At 41.9% G+C, this 21,441-nt stretch overlaps 1 protein-coding gene across 1 annotated transcript in view; it reads right to left on the reverse strand.

Moving 5' to 3' along the window:
• The window catches only part of Atp13a4 (ATPase 13A4), a 145,582-nt gene that overhangs the window by 81,683 nt on the left and 42,458 nt on the right, over positions 1-21,441 (reverse strand). Inside the window, 1 exon segment of the mRNA XM_051150538.1 lies at positions 6,303-6,458. Within this exon segment, the coding sequence (XP_051006495.1) occupies positions 6,303-6,458 (156 nt within the window).

The following is a 21,441-nucleotide window of genomic DNA, read 5'->3' on the forward strand; positions in this document are numbered from 1 at the left end:
CTCTCCAGCCCCAGAGCTTGGCTTCTAAGTGGGAGTATTGAAGAGAGTAGAACCTTTGAGGGATGGGAAATAGTGAGCATCCTTCCATAATCAGAGACATGGCTTAGAAGAGAGCCTCAGTTGCCCAGCGTGATGGCAACACAAGTTGTTGCAGGAACCTGAGCCTGAACCTGAGCCCAGCATATTCTCTGGCTTCCTGTGTCAGATGCAAGTTTTGTCTGTGGCCACACCACCCTGGGCTACGCAGTCTCGTTTGATTTCATTCCAAACAAGGTTAGCCCTGGGTAGCATTTTACTGGGAGATGTAAACCTTCGCCTGCACGCACCACACCCCCTCCCACCCTCCCCGTATCTGCGGGGCAGCTTCTTTCTTCAGTCTGTACTTCCAACTTCCAAAACTATGAAACAAATAAATCTGGCTTGCGGGGAGGGGAAGCTTGACTTGGTTTGGTTGATGGTTGGTTGGTTGGCCATCAATGGCCTGCCTCAGGTATTTCAGTACAGTGACAAGGCACAACTGTACAACCATCATGCTCTGTAGTGGTTACAATACAGACCAGGAACCTATGGATCAGGAAACTGAGGTGGTGAGAAAGGAAGTGAAAAGACTATAGCATGATTCTTCTTCCTGCCTGCATGCTTGACGTCACCCTACCCTGTTCCTTGTCTGTCTCAGCCACCCACCACCCTCATGACTGTTTCTAGTTCCTTGAATTCCATGCCCTCTCTAGCCTCAGTGTCTCCCGTGCTACTGGGAATTTCACTTAACCTAATTTCACTTCCTGGTTTGGAATGTGGCTTGGCCCTCATGCTCAGCTCTGGAATGCCACCTATCTAGTCACAGCTGCCCTCCTCACGGGATTGCTGAACGAAACAGAAGAACAACGCTTCCATGCAGCACCAAAAGCAAGGAAACCAACATCAAAGCATTCCCATGCTTTACTTCCCAGGACAAAGGCTCACTTCAGTTCAATTAAAATTGTCAACTGCATCTAGGGTCATGGGTAAGGTATGTCTGGCCAAAGCTAAGTTATCACCCTCAAAAGTCTAGCAGGAGAGGGGGTGAATTTTAAAATAGCTATAATTCAGGACAAAAAAAAAATTATCAAGTGCCATATGAAACGCACAAAAGGCTCAATTAGTTTCAAATTCATGAAGAGATCCTCCGGAGATGATAATTAGCAAAGGCCTTGCAGGAGAATGGCTACTTAAAATTGACTTGGAAAGAACTGGTAAAATTTCCATAGCTGGGAAAGGAGGATAAGAGAAAGGGGGCTTCAGGTGGAAGGCTAACCTTCAGGGGAAGTGCAGGGAATGCAAGCATGAAGCCTATTTAAGGACGAAAGGACAGTTTACTGTCCGAGAGGAATGCCGTGCATGGTTTAAAAATGCACCTCTGAACCTGACCATGACAGCCCACACCTGTGATTCCAGCACTTGGCAGCAGGATAGTAAGATCACGAGTTCAAAGATAGCCTGAGCTAAACTGTGGGTTCAAAGCCTGTGCTGTATAGCAAGACCCTGTCTCGAAAAGAGAGAGAGAGAGGAGAGAGAGAGAGAGAGAGAGAGAGAGAGAGAGAGAGAGAGAGAGAGAGAGAGGTTGAGGTAGGAAGGGAGGAGAGGGGGAGAAGTAAAAGCAGACATGGGATGGGGAGAGGGTTGGGGAAGGGATAGAAGGAGAGAGGGAAGGGAAGGGGAGAGGATAAGAAAGGATAGAGGAGGGAGAATGGGGAGGGGAGGGAGGATGAAAGGAGGAAAGAGAAGAGGAGAGGGCAAGGGAGGACAAGGGAGGGAGATAGCTTTAGGTTAGGAGGGATTTGGGGTTGTACGATAAGGATATTACTTCATCTAATGGCTGCCCAAAGGAAAATTTACTTACAAACTACATCTCAATCTTTTCTGGCCCACCGCTCTGGGTGGACCTCTTGTGGATGCTCTACTCCAGCATTCTCCTGCCATCAGAGGAGAGGTTACGGCCTATGGTCACTACGTCAAGGCAATGGTCTGACTGTGAAAGCAGGCAGGATAGGTGGACCTGCTTGGGACTTCAGTTTCTTTCAACTACTCCATTCCCTGTTCTTAGCCTGGGATGCTGTCATCCAGGACTATGGAAACTCTTCTTTGTCACTCCAGACAGCTGCTGGGAAAATTACCCATCCAACCCTTTGACAGCAGACAAGGTGGTAGCACCCTTACCTGTGAGTGATTGTCCACCTAAACTTGGGCTGAGGGTGTTCCTGTGGACAATAATTTTTTACTATGCTGCCATCACTCTAAACACATACTTTTCCAAATATACTTCGCTTTCACAATCCTACACAGAAAGTCTCATCGACCATGGGTCAGAGTAAGAGAGACTAGGTTCAAGGAGGTCAAAAGAAGAACCTGCTAAGTACCAAAGCCAAATCCCTCTTAATTAAAATTCTTTCTGTCTAACAAGCCAGCCTCTCATAAAGATCCTCCCTCCTCCTCCTCCTCCTCCTCAGCCCTCTGATACTCTCATTAGCAGGTGTCACTGGGACAGGGATTGAACACTTGCTGATTGTTCACAGTTGAGCTAATGGATGTGCCCGCCCAGACAAGTTCTAGGTTTGCCTTAAACAGGTTTTCACAAGCTTCACGCTGCAGAGTGTGAAGAAATCAGCAAGAGGCACTCCACCCAAGAGCCACTCAGACTGCAGACAGCAGTCTAATCCCTCAGCCCAGCAGGTGCTGGACAAGAGATATTTCCTAAGCTCTTCTGAGATGCTGAAACTGGAACGTCTTTTCTTGGGCATATCCTCAACATAACAAGAAATGAATTTGATCTTTTTCTCCCCGGGGTCCTGACACGAAGCAAGCATAACTCAGGAGGTTTCCTGAATGATAGATAGTAGTGTATGCTTTTGGTCCACTTGGGCCTTTCACTGTCACTTTCAATTTACAGGCTCTGGGAAACGCTAAGATGACTTGGGGAGGGGAGCTTTGGTATGGGAGTTGGTGGCCAGAGGGTTGGAATTTTCGGTCCTGCCTCCCATCTCAGGGGATGGACGGCGGAAGGCTGGAGACTGGGTTCAGAGTCAATCTTGTCTGTGGAGTGCAACCCCCCATAAGATCCCAAGTGATAGCATCAGAGAGCTTCAAGTTGATAGTCACATGGAGGTCTCAGCCAAGAAGCTGTCTCCACTCAATGTGGACAGAGACCACTGAGCAAGGACCCTTCTAGATCGCCACAAACATTTTCATCTGGCTGTTCATTTTTATTCTTTGTAATAAACAAAAACTATTAATAAATAAGCAAAACATTTTTCAGTTTTGTGAACCATCCTAGCACATTATCAAACGTAGCTGTTTGAGGCCTATGGGAACTACATGACATTGTATCCAAGACAGACCTAAGGGTGAGAAATCTGGGGACCACATAATTGTGACTGGCATTTGAGGTGGGGACATGCTTATCCAATTGAGCCTATAAGCTCAGGGAGTCTGAAACTACCATTAGGTAGTTAAGGAATTGAATTGAATTATAGGAGAATCATTTGAGTTCCTGAGAATCAGCCTGTGAAAAGACAGGGAAAGTAGACGTATTTGATGCCAGAAGTATGAGAAAAATAAAAAGCCCCAAACCTGAGAGCACAATCAGGCCAGTAACCGAGGTCACCACCTGTCTAAGCAACCTGCACACCACACAGTATGCTGACCCAAAACCCACAAGAAGGAGAGTGCGGGAGAAGAGATGGCACACATAAGGGGAAATGCTCCTGTTAGAGGACTTGTCAGTTTATCATCTGGAAGTGACTCCCCAGCTAAAATAAACCAGAGTAATAATCTCTGTATCAAAACAAATAAACAAACAAAAAAGAAAGAAAGAAACGACTGTAAGAATGAGGTGAGATTGAAGATGTGCACGTGTCAATCAGATAGAAGCTGCTACGGTGAGGAAAGTGGGCTGAGGGTTGACTGGTAAGTTCTCAATGACACATTGGTAAGTTGGTCACCCCACATCACTTAGATCTCAACCACTCCCCAGCACCTCACTTTTTACATCTCTAGGAGCTCTTATCTCCATCTGATAATTTTATCTGGAGCATGTGCATGTCTGTCTGTGTCTGTGTCTATGTCTGTGCCTGTGTCTGTCTGTGTCTGTGTTTATGTCTGTGTGTCTATATTTGTGTGTTTGTGTGTGTATTGTGTGTCTATATATATGTGTGTATGTATGTGTCTCTTGAATTTGTATGTATATGTGTCTCTGTGTGTCTTTGAATTTTTGTGTATATGTGTCTGTGTGTGTGTCTATGTATATCTCTGTGTATGTGTCTGTGTGTGTACTTGTGTGTACATCTATGTATGTTTCTGTGTGTGTGTGTGTGTTTCTCTCCATGTGTGTATGTGTCCTTGTGTGTATTTGTATGTGTGTCCTTGTGTGTATTTGTGTGTGTGTATGTGTAAGTATGTGTGTGGTGTTAATAGAATGCAGATTTTAAAAGCTCAGAAGAGTTTCCATCTGTCATGTTGATTGCTGAATCCCTGGCACGGAGCAGAACAGCTTCTGCCACACAGCAGATCTAGAAAAAGTTCTGAATGAAGAAGAGGCTTGGTTTGCCTTGTAAGGCTTTCAGTCTAAACAGGTAGATTGTAACATTACAGACTGGACAACAGGTCAGACGTGATGCTCAGATGCTGGGATCTGGTGACTCCTTAACACACATCCAAACCAACTCAGCTATTGGATAGGAGAGCTGAGACCTTATGATCATTCTTCAAAAGGACACAAGAAGGAAAGAAACCATAGGAGAAGAAATGATCATCTCCCAATGTTATTCCAGGAGTCTTTAACTAATGAATGGGAAAATGATGTTGACAGCAAACTGATGCCCCAGTGTGGCTGTGTCTTTCTCCCTGAGCCGTTATCCCTCACTTGGCCCAGGAAAATAGGGTGAGAACCTTCTTCTGAGCTCTGCAATGGATAAGAGACGAGTGACACCACCACGCACTGCTTTCTCCACATCTGTAACATCCAGCACGCCCACCCACAATGGAGCTGAGGCAAGTCCCTGAGGAAGCCTGATCCATTTTCAGATGGCTCAACTGAAAGCATGGAAGCCATATTTCCAGAATTCACTGTAGTCAATAACTTTGTGCATGTTCTTTTTTCTATGTTATCAAATCACTGCCATAGCACGAATGTCATCTCACAGTCCACTTGTCCAGGCATTGTTCACCATGTCAACAGGTCAACGGATATTTACGTAATATAGAAACTACTTTCTGATGCCAGCAGGGGGCTCACCAATATCCACCATAGCTGCTTTTTTCAAACTGTATCAATATTGTTCTATTTCTTACAAAATGTGATGGTGACTCGGTGTCGATAATAATCCATTAAACTCAATGTTTCTCGTGCCCCTATAGGTGGCTATACAATGTAATATTAATATCTACATAATGTGTGGCATTTAATGTCCCATATTCTCCAGTAAAAACACTCTCTTATGAGTGTTTTTGTACTTTTGGTGGCTCCTTCATTCCACAGAAGTTTATACACTGAGAGCTACACCCTGCTGATTCCAGATGTTCTACAAAGACAACAGAAATGTGACCTCATCTCCAGCTGCCTTTATTTTCATGTTTTTGTCTACTTGTTTATTTGTTTAGGAATAATTACATTTATTCTCACAGGAGAATGGGAAAAAGTAATCTAAGTTTTCCTTTGTTAATTAATTTTTGTTTTGTTATTTTGTATCTTGGTTTAAAAAAAACTTAGGTTTAAAAAAAACTTAGATATAATTTGGGATTAAAGTTTGATTCTAGAGCTGATGTAATGGTGCGGTGGGAACAGGCACTTGCTGCTCACTCCTGGCAAACTGAGCTCAGTACCCAGACCCATGCAAAGATAGGAGAGAAAATCAAAACCACAAAGCTGTCTTCCAACTTCCATACATGCAATCTCTCTTGCTCTCTCTCTCTCTCTCTCTCTCTCTCTCTCTCTCTCTCTCTCTCTCTCTCTCTCTCTCTATCGCTCACACACACACACTCACACATATACATATATAAACACATACACACATATGTGTATATATATACATATACATATGGACACACATATAAGGTGTACACACATAAATATGTTTTTTAAAGTTTGACTCAAAACCATAAGATATTTCCTCAACATGGTGTTTTGAGATGGTTTCCGTACCATGGCCCCCAGATAAACATGATAATATTTCCATGCTGTACATGAAGTAAAGGGACCAAAGAGTTTGATGATGGAGAGACATCCATCCCTCCTAGCCCTCCTGTAAAGATCACAGGGCTTGCCTTACCTGAGTGCAAGGTATCTCGGGAGCAGTAAAAGGCCCTGTCAGAGCCCAGGGCAGTGGAGTTTCTACCAAGAGAAATGAGAACTCCTTAATGTGACCCAGATCCTGGGTGACAGGGAGATGATGGAGAGCCCTGCTCTCATTAGCTCTCTGGGTTATCTGTGTAAAGAGGAAGATGAGGAGCTTCCTTGAAAAACAGTGTCAGAGAAGGCCTGCGTGTAGAGGACATGGCAAGATCACCCAGACACCACCGACCTCCAGCACCAGGGATCTCCCCGAAAACCTCGCCCTGGAGAAGCAGCAGAAGGTGCACACAGGAATAGAAACCTTTCAGGCACAGCGAATGTGGGAAAACCTTCAGCCACAAGGACACACTGGCTTTGTGCCAGCGGAATCATACTGGTGAAATGCCTTACAAATGCAGCAAGCATGGGAAAGCCTTCAGTGCTCTGTCTACCGTCATTCGGCATGGCAAAGTTCATGTTGGAGAAAGTCTCTTTGAGTGCAAGGAACATGGAAGTGCTTTAAAGACGGCAGCGGAAGCATCCTTCATCAAAGAGTATGCACTTGAGTGAGGCCTTCTGAGTGCAAGCAGTGTGGGAAACCCTGTGTGACCCACTCTGGCCTATATCAGCACTTGAGAGCCCATACAGGTGGATGGCCCTAGGAGTGCAGCCTGTACCGGAAAAACTGCACCACCCGGTCCATGGCTATCAGCACCAGTGGTTCCACATGGGAGAGAGGTCACACACTGCACAGAATGTGGGAAAGCCTTCAGACAGAGTTCTACCTTTCATTTGACACAAAAACATCTCTGCTGGGAAAAGGCCTAAGTGGCCAGGCCTTTGGAGCCACTCAAGGCCTTTGGAGAATGCTGACTGAAAGGAGCCAAACTTTGAACATTCTAATGCCCACTCAGAAAAATTGTTTGCGTATGCCACATGTGTGGGAAGCTCTTAGGAGCCACAGCGCTTTCTGTTGGCAGGGTTGTCGCTGCAAGTTTCTGTCACACAAGCCACCCTACCGCTACAACTTGGTAGACCCAGTGTGTGCAACAGTCACTTCAGTGTGTTCAGAGAAGGTACTGTATTTTTCAGACTAAATATATATATTTTTTTCCTTAGAAGCACCTGACCATAAGACACACCCAGTTTTTAGAGCAATAAAACAAGAAAACAGTAAAAACAGCAATCGGACCAAAAGGCGCATCCTAAAGTACGTCTTATGGTACAAAGAATGCGGTAATCTCATGCCCTCCTCCCTCCCCAAATAGACGAGAGTCATGAATGGTGGTTCTCAAACAAGGCTGTATCTCTTCCCCTTTGCTGGTTTGGACATGGACTTGACCCAGGTCTGGTGAGGTTAAGTTACTTCTCTCTCTCTCTCTCTCTCTCTCTCTCTCTCTCTCTCTCTCTCTCTCTCTCTCTCTCTCTCTCTCTCTCTCTCTCTCTTTCTCTCTTTCTCTCTTTCTCTCTCTGGATCTTTCTTCCTGTAAAAGGTCATTGGAGATTGCTTATGCTTTTCACAAACAGCGTTGATTCTATACAAGGTATTTGTCAGGCTTGCAAAGACATTTCTATTGTTCTAGAGGTATAGTCATAGAAGCCTTATTCTTTAAGCCACCTTTCAAAACAACAACGAAACAGAATCTCATGTTTCCCGGTGGTGTAGATACCCAAGGAGGAGGAGGGGGAGCCTTGCCTTCTACGGCATTGCTGGCAACACAGGAGGTTACCTTTCTCTACTTTTGTGTAATCGGAATCAAACCGGACAAACCTAGACAAAACTGGACAAAACTGCTGCTGTAACTCCTGGCTCACCTGGGGCTGTTCCATGCTCAGCACCTCTTTGGGAGTTGTTCGGATCCAGCCTTGTCTTTGCAATTGGTTTTGTTCTTCCAGCCTTTCTTCCTTCCCTGGTGGGGGGGTGGGTAATAAAAACATATCCTAGCAATCTTTAAAAGTCCGCCTCAGAACCAGGAGAGGCAGCACACTCCTGCAGCCAGGAAGCTGAGGCAGGAGCATCATGAATTCCAGGCCTACGCAGACTTTATATTGAGAAAAGAGGTAGGGGCAGGGGAGCAATCAATTAGCTCAGCTGAGAAAGGTACTTACCCCCAGGCCTCACAGCCTGAGTTTCCTTCCATGGGGTGGAAGGAAAGAAACAACTTCTGCAAGCTGTCCTCTGACCTCCACATGCGTCCTGCACGGCACACATGGATGCATTGCAAATGCACATACATACAGAGAAACACAGAGAGAGAGACAGAGACAGAGAGACACAGAGAGAGACAGAGACAGAGACAGAGAGACAGAGAGAGACAGAGACAGAGAGAGACAGAGAGAGAATAAGTGTAACATAATTAAAAAAAAAAAACTCTTGCAACTTTCTTCATGATCCTTCTTGGGTCAGCGTTACCCAGAAGTCAAAACTAATCACGTTGCCTACACCCTGCTTTCTGAATCAGCACATTCATTACACAGCCAGCTGTGACTCAGAACTCTAGGAATTCCCTTTCCTCTCCTCCTCCTTCCCGAAACATCTAATTAGCCCAAGGCCTATTGATTGTCTTCCAGGTGTTTCTCAAGTTGATTTCCTTTGCTTCACTGCTGACATTCCTGCCTTACCTCAAGGGCTTTTGTAGGCATAATGTTATTGTGTAATTCAAAGGCTGATTTCTGTATCCCCCATGTCTGATTGCAATCTTTGTTCTGAAAATCTCCTATTTCAGTGTTGTATAAGCACTGCTCTTCAATTTTCCCATATATATAATGATATATATGACATATATCATATGATACACACACACACAAACACACACACACACACACACACACACACACACACACACACACACACACACATATATATATATATATATATATATATATATATATATATATATCAGCTAATAGCCAATTACTGAGCAGGGCAGAGAATAGGAATGGACTTCCTGCCAGCCAGGGGATTGACCTATGGGCAGTGGTCTAAGAGACATCAGGAAGGAGACGGAGCAGGAAAGCTATAAAGTGCAAGTATCACTGGGATACACCATGCAAGGAAGTCAAATTAGCTTGGAGGATTAAGAATAGCTTAATAAGTGCTCAGTTCTTGTGCTGTGAAGCTTATTATTAAACAAAAACTAAAGTCTCCGTTATTTGTATGATAGCCAGGTTAAGAGAGAAACTAAGGGAAACAAATACAGTTATATAAAAAATAATTGTAACAGGCTGTGCTCCCAGATTCACCACTGCACTCAATGCAGTCCCTGTCAGAGGCTGTTCACACTGCTTCATCACATTTTCTAAGCATTTCCAAAAACACCTCTACCAACCAGGACCAAGCATTCAAATCTATGAGTCTATGGGAGCCGTTCTCACCCAAACCACCATAGCCTTATCCAAAGCTGGTTGGAGCCTCCACAAAGCGGCACTAACTTCTGGCAAGAAGCAGGCAAATTCATAACAGCCTTGCAAGTACTCATAATTTACAGTCCTGTGATACAGTCATTATTACCAGGCATCTGTCTGGTAATAAAAGGCTGCAACAAAGTGTACAGTTCCATAAATATTTAAGATCTAAGGATGAAGTATGCACACATACTAGAAAGAATTTGACTTCCCAACGCTTGCAAAAAGGTTGACCAAATCATGGATCCTCCACAACACAGAATGTTATTCAATTATTAAATTCATGTATAATAATTTTTAGTGGCTTAAGGAAATAATTATAGTGTGTTAGGGTGAACAAAGTTTGAATTCAATAATACAGAAGAAAGTTTATATGAGAAAAAGAGAAAAGCTTAAAGAAGATGTGAGCAATTATTCTAAATGCCAGAACTAAGAAAGATATTAACTATTGAATAATATTTTCTGTGCCTAAATAAAATATAAATAAAAATAAATGTTTTAGAGGGGGAAAACTTGAGATTTGTAATCTGAAAGTGTGAAGTAGTTTTGCTTTTCCCTGTTCTTCCCAATAAAATCAGCCAAAAACCCTGGAAGTTTCATAGAAACCACCATAAGAAGACTAGAGTTCAGCAGTGGACTCACTGAGGACCTTGGGAAATAAGGGGTTAATTGCCCAGCAGTGTCCTAAGCTTTCATTTCTGGTTTTCATGTCCCACATTGGAACCGAAGAAGTGCTTCTGCCTTCCACTACACAAGTGTACAGCACAGACTTAACCACCAACAAAATGCTCACACATAAGATTAAAAATAAGGTAAAGAAGGTAAAAGTGGCTATGGCTTCAGTAAAGTAACATTTCCCACCACAAAAAAAAATAATAATAAATATTACCAGAAACTGAGAGGAACATTATATAAAGAAAATAGAGAGGGCCCACCAAGAACACATGCAAACCTAGGTGTGTATGGTGATTTGAATAAAATGTCAACTAGGGTGTGACACTATTATTAGGAAGTGTGGCCTTGTTGAAGTAGGTGCACATTTGTTGGAGGACTTGTGTCACTGGGGGTGGGATTTGAGATCTCATATGCTCAAGCCAAGCCTGTCTCTGTCTCTCTGTCTCTCTGTCTCTCTCTGTCTCTGTCTCTCTGTCTCTGTCTCTGTTTATCTCTCTGTCTCTGTCTCTGTCTCTGTCTCTGTCTCTGTCTCTCTCTCTCTCTAACCCCCACTTCCTGCTGCCTTGGATCCAGATGCAGAAATCTCAGCTACCCCTCCAGCACCATGCCTCCTGCCCTTTGAACTCTAAACCAGCTCGAATTAGATGCTTTCTTTATAAGAGTTGCCACAGACATGGTGACTCTTCAGAGCAATTGAAACCCTAATTAAGACAGTGTGTATGCTCCAAACAGAGCTGAAAAACTGTAGAGAAAAAAAACAATAGAAATAAAAGGAGGAATAGAAAAAAAATTAGTAACAGTAGTTGAAGGCTCTAACACCCCTTTCTCAATATTTCATAAAACAAGTAGACAGAGCAGTGTTGCTCTTAGCCTTCATTTAAAAAGAAGCTAACAATGGGAGCAGGGCCTGGCTCTGACTCTGTTGCTTGACACTGGATGCCTTCCCCCTAGCTAGACTGCCTTGTCAGGCCCCAATGGCAGAGGATGTTACTAGTCCTTCTGTGACTTGAGGTGCCTGAGTGGGTTGAAAGCCCTTGGGGGCCTCCCCTTCTCTAAGAACAGGAGGTAATGGGGAGGAGAGGACATGAGGGAAGGGGCTGGCTGGGATCAGGCTGTAAAGAGATTAAGTTAATAAATAAACGGGGGAAAAAGTAGTTATTCTTGCAGTGGTCAACAAGTAATACTCACAGAGACTACAAGTGATCAGAGAATAGGTGGCTGTAAGGGCTCAGCACTAAACAGGGAATCTATATCTTTCTGTCTAAAACTCAGAGCACATCACAGAAATAAGGATAAAAAACATGTACGTGGCAGAAACTGAAGAACAAGGTTACAAACTGTCTTCTGCGCAGGACCCATTTCATTCATGAGCCTACCGAGCTGTAGTTAGCCACACAAGCCTGACCCTGTCCCTGTTTCATCTGGCATAGGTAAGGGGCTTGTGAGGTCCCACCTCTCACAAGGTGACCTATAAAACAATACTCTTCAAAAATAAGGAAATGTATTTAACAAAACATTATCAGGCAGAGCTTGGCGTTAGTAATAGAATGATGCATTACAAGATAAGGGGATTTATTGCAAAGGGGGCATCTTCAATATGTAAACATAAAACCAATCCTTGTTGACTTAATAGACCATCATGTTAACAGACTGAAGAAGAAACCTCGCATTATCCTATCAATCAATAATTTTTTAAAATGGCAAAATTTCATACCCATTAATAATCAATGTTCTTAGAAAAAGAACAAAATAGAATCTTTTAAGTTTGGCAGGGAACATCTTTTAAACAACCTGTAGTAAATGTGTTTCAGGTTAGAAGATGGGATGTTACCATGTAAAATCAGAAACAAAACGACCATGCCTACTCTTTCCTCTGGTAACCCAGCTTCCTGCTAGAATTTAAAGCTAAGCAAGAAAAGGGAGTGGGGGAGACGCACTGAAATAAAATTTCCCATTTTAACATGATAATTTCTATGAAGAGAATCTACCAAAACAGAGATCTAAAGTTTTAAAGGAAGTTCCCAAGAATACAGGACAAATACCTACACGTAATTATATTTTTGTATTCTGATATTGAATATGAAAACACTGGAATTAAAAATGAAAACTATGTACAATCACTCAAAAACAGTAAGTCTAAGAAAACACATATTTCAAAATGCTAACTAAAGTGAAGGATCTGTTATACTTGGTTTTGAAAACTCAACAAACTAAGGATTTTAATTCTTCCCAGATAGATAGATAGGCTTAAGGAAATACTTGTTAAAATTGCAATGATATTTTATAAATGTAAATAAGATAATTCTAAAATTCAAGAACATATTATAAGCTGTCACAGACAAAAAAGATTTTGGAAAAAATAAAAATGAAGTGGTACCGTTTGATCCACTTGATCTTAAGCTCTATTAATTAGCTGCCATAATCAATGGCTCAGAGCACTGGCATGCAGATCAATGGAACAGAGTAGAAAACTGAGGAGCTGAGCTACATAGATACACCCCGTTGACTTCTGACACATGTACAAAGAAGTAATTCCATGAAGGAAAAATAGCTTTTCAACAATGGGGGCTCAAGAACTTGGACACTTATGTCACAGGTGGGGGGATAAAAACCTCAGCCTAATTCTCCCATCTTACAGAAACAGAACTCCTATTGGTCTCCTACTTCAATATGAAACATAAAACTTGAAGGAAGATTGGATAAAATCAAGACTAGGGGGAAGGAAAGAATTCTTGTACTCAGAACTATGTTATCTTCAAAGGATTCACAAAGCCCTGGAGATAAAGAGAAAATTTCATGTTGTGGATTGCCCTCATGACCTCTCTGTGACTGTGATAGAACACACACACACACACACACACACCCTTGGGGGAATAAAAAGGTTTATTTGGCTCAGATTTCTAAGTCATGGTCCATTATTAAAGAAAGCCAGGACAGAATCTTGCAGGAACCTGAAGCAGAAACCATAAAGAAAAGCTGCTTGCTGACTCACCCTCTGACTCACCCTGAGACTCATGTTTAGCTAGCTTTCTTATACAGTTCAGGACCTCCAGGCTAGAAGGATGCTGCCCATAGTGGTCTGGGCCTCCCAACACCATTAACAATCAGGAAGTCCCTCCCTGACATGCTCGCCGACCAAACTGCTGAAGATGCAATTGAGACTTTTTTTTTTTTTTAGGTGATTCTACACTTTGTCAAGTTGACGATCAGTTCTAACTATGACACTGGCTTTATAAAAACTAAAACTTTTTTCCTTATGAAGGAGTCTGTGGAGAAGAGAAAAAGAGAGAAAAACATCAGCAAACTAATGCCAGAAACAAACAGAAGTTCTTCAATGGATGGACATTAACCAAACTATAGCACTATGAAATACTATTTGTCTATCAAAAGGGAAAATTCTGACATAAACAATCTATATGTACCTCTGGAGAAGCTTATCTTAAAAACCCATTTTAATGTATATAGTAATAATAGTAATCATGGAAGAGGATATGAACTTGGGAACAGGATGCAGGGGGTTCAGGAGGGTATCTAGAAGGGGCTGGAAAGGGGGATGATGTAATTCTATTTCACTTAAAAGCATATTATAGGTACAACAAAAATAAAATCTCCTTCCAAACTTATGTAGCTGTATGGTTACATTTATATTAATTACATTGTTGAAATGATAAAATTGCAGAAACATAGAATGTAGGGTTTCCAGAGCTTATGGAAATAATACAGAAGAGAAGTAAATGGGGGTAGCTGTGAAAAAACCAACATGAATTCCCCTTAGGAGGATACAGTTGTCACTACTTTGACTATATTATTGGATAAGTTTTGCTAGGTGTTCACAATGAGGAAACCTGGGTGCATAAGATCGTCCTGTCTTATTTCTTAGAGTTGAGTGTGAATCTCGTAATGTATTTATAAACCAAAGAGATGAAAAAAATGGAAGAGTTGTGCTAGACTATTTTTTTTAGTGACTTCTTTTATATCTAGAATTCCATGCTTATGGGGTAGGTTTCCATAGGCCTTTGGCCACTATTTTGAATAAGTGAAGCTTCTGGGCATCCTCAAAGTGAAGCACAGGTGAATAACCCATCAGCTCCTGCAGATCTATAATAAAGGACAAGAAGAGGAAGCCCCTTGCCCAGCACAGACCCTTCCATACACCCCAGCTCAGGTCCTTCCATCTGTCTACTGAACAGTACCTGTGGATGAAAACACTTTGGATGATCCTATCAAGTAATTGTCAGTGGCAATAAAGAAAACTTAAAATAATAAAAAAAAATAGTAATTATGATAATGTTGGATAAAAAACTGTAATGAACATGGGTCAACAAACATTTTGCTTTGTTTGCCAAATGCCAATGATAAACTATTTTCATGTGAACATCAACATCCCCCAGCTGCAAACCCTGTGGCCTACAACAGTGACTTTACTGAAAGGTATATTTGTGTGATAGTGGCAAATATGTTATGGAGTAACCAACCATTTGGGATGAAGGGGGAGATTTAAGGCCCACTCCATGAGATGGAACCCATACCTGACACTGGTAAGGTGGCCAAGGACCTGAGGCTACATAAGTCATTGGCCCTAGGGAACACCTACTACTGTTACTCTTCTAAAGGAATATAGAAAAAGAAAAAGACACCTAGTGGCATTTTCTTATCCACATAGATCAGAGCATCACTCAACCCTCATCAGAGAAGCTTCTTCTTACAGTACATGATAATTAACCTAGAGACCCATGACTGGAAATGTACAGAAAGTGAGAGACTTGGCACTCAGCCCCAAATGCGTGTCTTCATCAAACCCTTCCCCTCAAGGCTCAGGGAGAAATATAGAAGAGGAGGTGGAAAAATTATAAGAGCCAGAGATGATGAGTGACTCCAAGGGGAACACTGTCTTCCAGACACAAGGCTGATACGTATGTGAGCTCACAGAGATGGTGACAGAACACATAAGACCTGCGTAGGTGTAAGCCAGATAAAAATCCCAGAACAAAGACCTCAAAAACAAAACAATCCCACTCCTAAGAAGCTATTTCCACTCGATACCTGCTGGGAAAGGTAAAGTCAGGTTTCTCCAGTGGATTGCCACTGAGTACACCAATCACACTGCGGGGGATGGTCCCATGCCTGGGAGAAGTTGGCCAAAACAAAATGGGCTCCATGTGTTTTGTGCATGTTCTGTTTGGGTTTGTTTTGTGCCTGTGGTTTTTTAATTTCTTTTTTTTTTTTTTTTAATTTTGGGGTGTTGAGAGAGAGAGGGAGAGGAGGGGAGGAAGAGAGAGAGAGAGAGAGAGAAGAAAGTTAGAGGAGCAGGAAAGTATAGAGGAGCTAAGAAGAGTTGGAGGGAGAAGAATATTATAAAAATGCATTGTATGGAAAAAATTAAATAATGTTTTAAATATTTAAAAGAAATAAAACATTTTCAGTTCTATGGGTCATACAGTCTTCCTCACAAATAATCATTTCTGCTGCAAAACAGACAGAGGCAATGTTAACCAGTCAAGCTGGCTGTTTTCCAATAATACTTTAGTTAAAAGAGCAATTTTGGTCATATTTTACCCACAGGCCATGGTTCGTAAACACTAAGCATAGAAAAAACAAAAACATTTATTATTTCCACTTACAGTGATAGTAACATAATTATGAATACCTAACAGAATTATTGAAATTTTAAAATAAAGAATTATACTAAAATGTTTATCTAGTAGCCATGCGTGGTGGCACATACATATTGTTTCAGCCCTGGAGGGGCTGAGACTAGTGGATACCAAGTTTAAGACCACCTGGGATATTCAATGAGTGTTAGGGCAGACTGGACTACATGGTGTGGTCCAGTTTCACCCCCACACCTTGATAAAACACTTAGTAATGAGTTTTGAATGAGGTAAGCAGTCAGTACCTATACTTAATGATGATGATGATGACAGTGATGATGATGATCATGACGACAACCAGAATGGGACAGATCTATCATCAGGTGGCATACTAGTCTCTAGATTCCTTTTCTACACAGACCTTAGTGAAAGAAAGTGCTAATTTCCCTACCTCCCCCTTCCTCGCCGATGCCCAGGAACCCCACAATCTCTGGCATTTCAATAGGAGAACCACACCAAGAGATGGTAGCTTCCTTAAGCCATCAAGCGTAATGGCTTTCTGAGACCTGAGGCTGATGCCAAAGAACTGTGTCTTCTGAAGAGCTGCTGCAGAAATGAGCATCACAGGGATGATAAAGAGCTACCTGGAGGCATGGGGACAGAGGCCAACCAGGAAGAGCTCCGAGATGCACAAATTAGTGGAAACGAGGAAGACAGAAGTGTGCATTGGACAGGCAAGCCCAGAAGGCAAAGACGGCTAACTAATGGATTGACGGTAATGGAACCACATGTCAATTTAACGTAACAAAGAGACTGTGAGCTTGTTTTGTTTTGTTTCGTGGGTCTATCTTAGAAGGAAATGGTTTGCTTTCAGCACATTTCCTCCTCTGAGGGAGTTTACGCACAAATTGGACGAGGGAAAATAGTCAGTAAGAGAGAGTGCCCTGGCCTGAAACTCTGCAAAGGTGTGAAGCAGATAGAACGAAGTCCAGTAGCTTAGTTCTCTAAATGATGACTCTTCTTTGTTTTCACTGGGCCTGTGCCATCTATTAGTTGCATTGCTGTGACAAAACACCCAACAAACGTAATTTAAATAAGGAAGTGCTTATTTTGGCTCAGAGTTTGAGATCACCATCCACATGGGTGGGCAAGGCACAGAGGAAGGTACATGATGCAGCTGGGTCACACCGAGTCCAGTCAGGAAACAAAGGGGAGAGTGCTGGCGCCCCGCCTGGCTCACTTTCTCCTTTTTAACGCAGTCTGGGACCTCAGCCCGTGGAAGGGAGCACATATATTTAGGGTGGTTTTCTTACCTCAGGAAACCTCACTTAGAAAATCCCTCATAGACATACTCAGAGATTTGTTGTCACCGTGGCTCTGAGTCCCATCAAGTTGACTATCAAAAGTGATTGCCACATATGCTATGTCACATGAATTCAGAACCTAGCTGTAACCAGTTATATCCACCAATAATTAAGGACTTATTTTAGAAGTATCTACAGCATCCACCAGTTGCCAGGCACTTTCTAAGCACTGGAGCTACAGCACTAAACAGTTGAACAATAAGTCGTTAAAAATTAACTTTAAAAGTATGTCCTTGTGATAACGAAACATTGGACCACTTATGGGCATGTTCTTCTGTTTTCAATTGGCCTAACTCATTTATTCATGGACACTCCGGGAGCAATTGTTAAGACATCGTTAGCATGCAAACTGTAAATTTCTCCTGCACTAAGGTTGGAGGTAAATTTTTAGAATTAAGATGATTGAATTTCCCTTCTCACAAATTGCAAAGCCACACACCGGAAGGTTCTATTTAAAGAATCAATACTGCAGCTGGGACCCTAGGGGGTTGAGTTTTATACCAAGGTAGCTTGGAGGAAATGTTGCTCTTTTGTTTCTTCCTCCTCCGATACACAGTGACTGGGGTTGAAGGGGCTACCCATGAGAAATGGGAGTGCTTCCATTTGGTTGCTGGAGCCCCGTTCACCCATCCAACAGGGTCTGCTGATGTAGGATCCTTTATATGAAAATCACGATGCCCTTTCCTTGAAAGATCCTGAAGTCAAGAGAAACCTTTCAATACCTTGTCTCCCAGTCCCTCTTCCAGCTTCTCTAAACTGGTGAGCAGCAAACACAGGATTTCTGAGTAGCAAACTCCTATCCAGTCATGGCAGTTGAGCCGCTAATGCTGGGATGAGGTTGGCCTTTCCTCTTGAGAGAGGATTTAGAAGCTCAGCAGCCTACAAATACGCAGACCTCAACAAGGTGAGGTCTTCAGCAATGAAAACTGCTCCCTGTTAGAGCTTATACAAGACAAGGAAAAAAAAATTCTATCTAGAGATGTTTACTACAGTTTCTCATTGTGAGAAACAGACGCCATCTGTGAGGATAACAAAAGGGCAATTATTAAAGACTATTATACAACTGTTAAATAATGTCTGTTTAGGATTTTAATAAGGTGAGAAGAATATGTGGGTAACAGAGTTAAATGGAGAAAGACATCATAAAACTATGCACTATGACTGCAAAGTTAATTTCAAAAACACACGCAAAAGGGTAGCAAATGAAGAAAATTATTGGGTCCATATATTAAGCAGAATACTAGTGGAACCTGCCTTGGACAATGGCATCCTGTGGTGCTTTTGAGATGAGAGTTTTCTACATTTTACACGTTATCATGTGGCTACAAGCACAGCTTTCTCTGGGCCACAGGACTGAATGGGAAGTGATGAAGACCCCACAAGAAGGAATCAGTGTTTGGGAGGACTGGAAAGAGGAAATTTACTTTTTTTTTTTTTTACTGGATTGGTACTGGAGATATACAGCCCTAGTTGTCAGAAAACCCTGGGTGGGGTGCAAGAACAAACCAGCATGCCAGGGCTACCCAGCAAGAAGACGAAAGGCCAGCACTGAGGCACCTTCTCTGCTCTCTAGGCCTCTATGTGCATGAAAATGGCAGAACATGTCACCGTTCCAACTGAGCTAACAAACTAATTCTGTTTTGCCTGAAACAATGTGTCTTTGAGTTTTTCCAGCCCTTATTTTCAAAAAGCTAACTGGTATAAAAGGTATGCTGAAAGCTAGACAGGAAGTCGATCTGGAGAAGTGACCAACAGAAATTATCATAGGGCTTGAGCTTACACAGGCCTTGTGCATGCTACCACGGCGGTTGTGAGTTCGCTTGTGTACCTGCCTGCCCTGTCCAGAAAACACTGTTTCAGTGTGCTCATCTGTCACCTCTGCTTCTTGCCATCTCTCGGGCTTTTTCTATCCCAGTGATCCCTGAGCCTTGGGAACAGAGGCTGTGAGAAAGATGTCTCATTTAGGGCTGAATATTTCACAGTGTCTTATCCTCTGCATATTGGCCAGCAGTCTCGGGGTTAACCATCATCCACTGCAAAATGGAGCTTCTCTGATAAGGGTTGAGAGATGTACTAAGCAACAGATAAAGCAAAAGTCATTCAGAGTGAGTCTAATGCTATGTCCGTTTAGCATTTAGAGAACTAATAGGATCTCCCCTAAGGGTTATGGCCTATCATAGAACACAAGTTCTTGATCTCTGATAACAGTCTCCAGTACGGGGTTACATCTTGTGGAGCAGGCAATAAATATAATTAGAAAGTGTGGCCCACACCTGTAATCTCAACACATGGAGAGGCAGAGGCAGACAGATCTCTGTGAGTTTATAGCCTCGTCTATAAAGCAAGTTCCAGACAGCCAAGGCTACATGGAGAAACTCTGTCTCCAAAAAATCTGGGGAAAAAAAGTCTAGTTACTCCCACAACAGTTGTGCACTATCTTATCAGTGGTCCCGTCTTGCCAGGTCTTTCATTCTCATCGCTCAGAGTTCACAGCTGGATGGTTTTGATGATTATATTTTTCCTCCACTAGTGTGCATAGCACCTTCCAGCTCTGTGAAAGCTAGCCAATAGGAATGAAGCTTCCAGGAGATTATCAGCTTCATTACTCCTTGCTCTGTGACTGGAATATATGGCATATTCAACAGCAGGGTCTTACCGCCAAGCTCTGTAGGATAGTCAGGAGTAATTCCCTGAAGGTTTAGTAGAATTCTGCACTGAATCCATCAGGCCCTGGGCATTTTTTTTTTAATTGGGAGATTTTTAATTACTGCTTCTATTCAGAGGTTGTTATGGGTCTATTTAAACTATTATCTACATCGCATATATGTAGAGATTCGTCCACTTTAGTTTTCCAGTGTGGTGGAATAAAAACTTTTCGAATATGTCCTTATGAGTCTCTGAATTTTTTCAGGGTCTGTTGTAATGTCTCCCTTTTCATAACTCATTGAGTTAATAGGACCCTCTTTTTCTTTTGGCTAATTGAGCTAATGGTCTGCCAACCTTGTTAATTTTTCAAAGATCTAACTCTTTGTTTCTTTGATTATTTGTAGTTTTTCATTTCTATTTCATTATGATTATCTGATTTTTGATTATCTCATCCTGTTTACCTCTTTAGGGGTGTTGTTTATCCTTGGCTTTTAAAAACATTTAGTTCAGTGGTTCTCAACCTTCCTAACGCTGTGACCCTTTAATACAGTTCCTCAGGTTATGATGACTCCAAAGCATAAAATTATTTAATTGCTGCTTCATAACTATAATTTGCTACTGTTATGAATTATGATGAAAGTATCTGATACACAGGATATCTGATATGTGACCCCTGTGAAAGGCTCATTTGACCCCAAGGGGTCATGACCCACAAGTTGAGAACCACCGATATTCACGCTTCATTTACTTATTAATTGTAAAGTTTCATAATTTTTATGTAGGTACTTACTGCTATAAATTGTCTTCTTAGGCCTGCACCCATTATGCCCTAAAGATTTGGATGTACTATGTTTTCATTTTCTCTGATTTCTAGAAAGTTTTAAACCTCTTTTTGTGATTTTTATCCTTAACCAAATTATCTTTCAGTGGTGTATTATTGATTTCCCTGGGTTTGTGTTCCTTCTGTAGTTTCTATTGCTGTTTATAGCCAGCTTTATTCCACTGTGGCCAGGTAGAATGCAGATGTTATTTCAGTTTTCTTATATCTGTTGAGAGTTTCCTTGTGTCCTAATATGTTTCAATGTTGGAGACTATTTTTATGTGCTGGTGAGAGAACTATATATTAACTAATATTTAAGTGGAATTTTTATAGATGTCTTTTAATTCCATTCTATCTATGATGCCATTTAACTCAAATGTTTTTTGGCTTAGTTTTACCTGGATAATCTGTCTGTTGGTGGCAATGGGCATTGATGTCACCTACTATTACTGAGCTGGGGTTAATCTGTGTTTTTAGATAAAATATTATTTATTTTATGAAATTCTGTCCCCTTTTGTTTTATGTACAAACCTTTAGAATTGCAATGTCCTCCTGGTAGATTTTTCCTTTTCTGAATATAACATGTTCCTCCTGTCTCTTCTGACTAGTTTTGGTTTGAAATCTATTTTGCCAGAT

Source organism: Acomys russatus, chromosome 8 (assembly GCF_903995435.1).
Source record: "Acomys russatus chromosome 8, mAcoRus1.1, whole genome shotgun sequence".
NCBI lineage: Eukaryota > Metazoa > Chordata > Mammalia > Rodentia > Muridae > Acomys > Acomys russatus.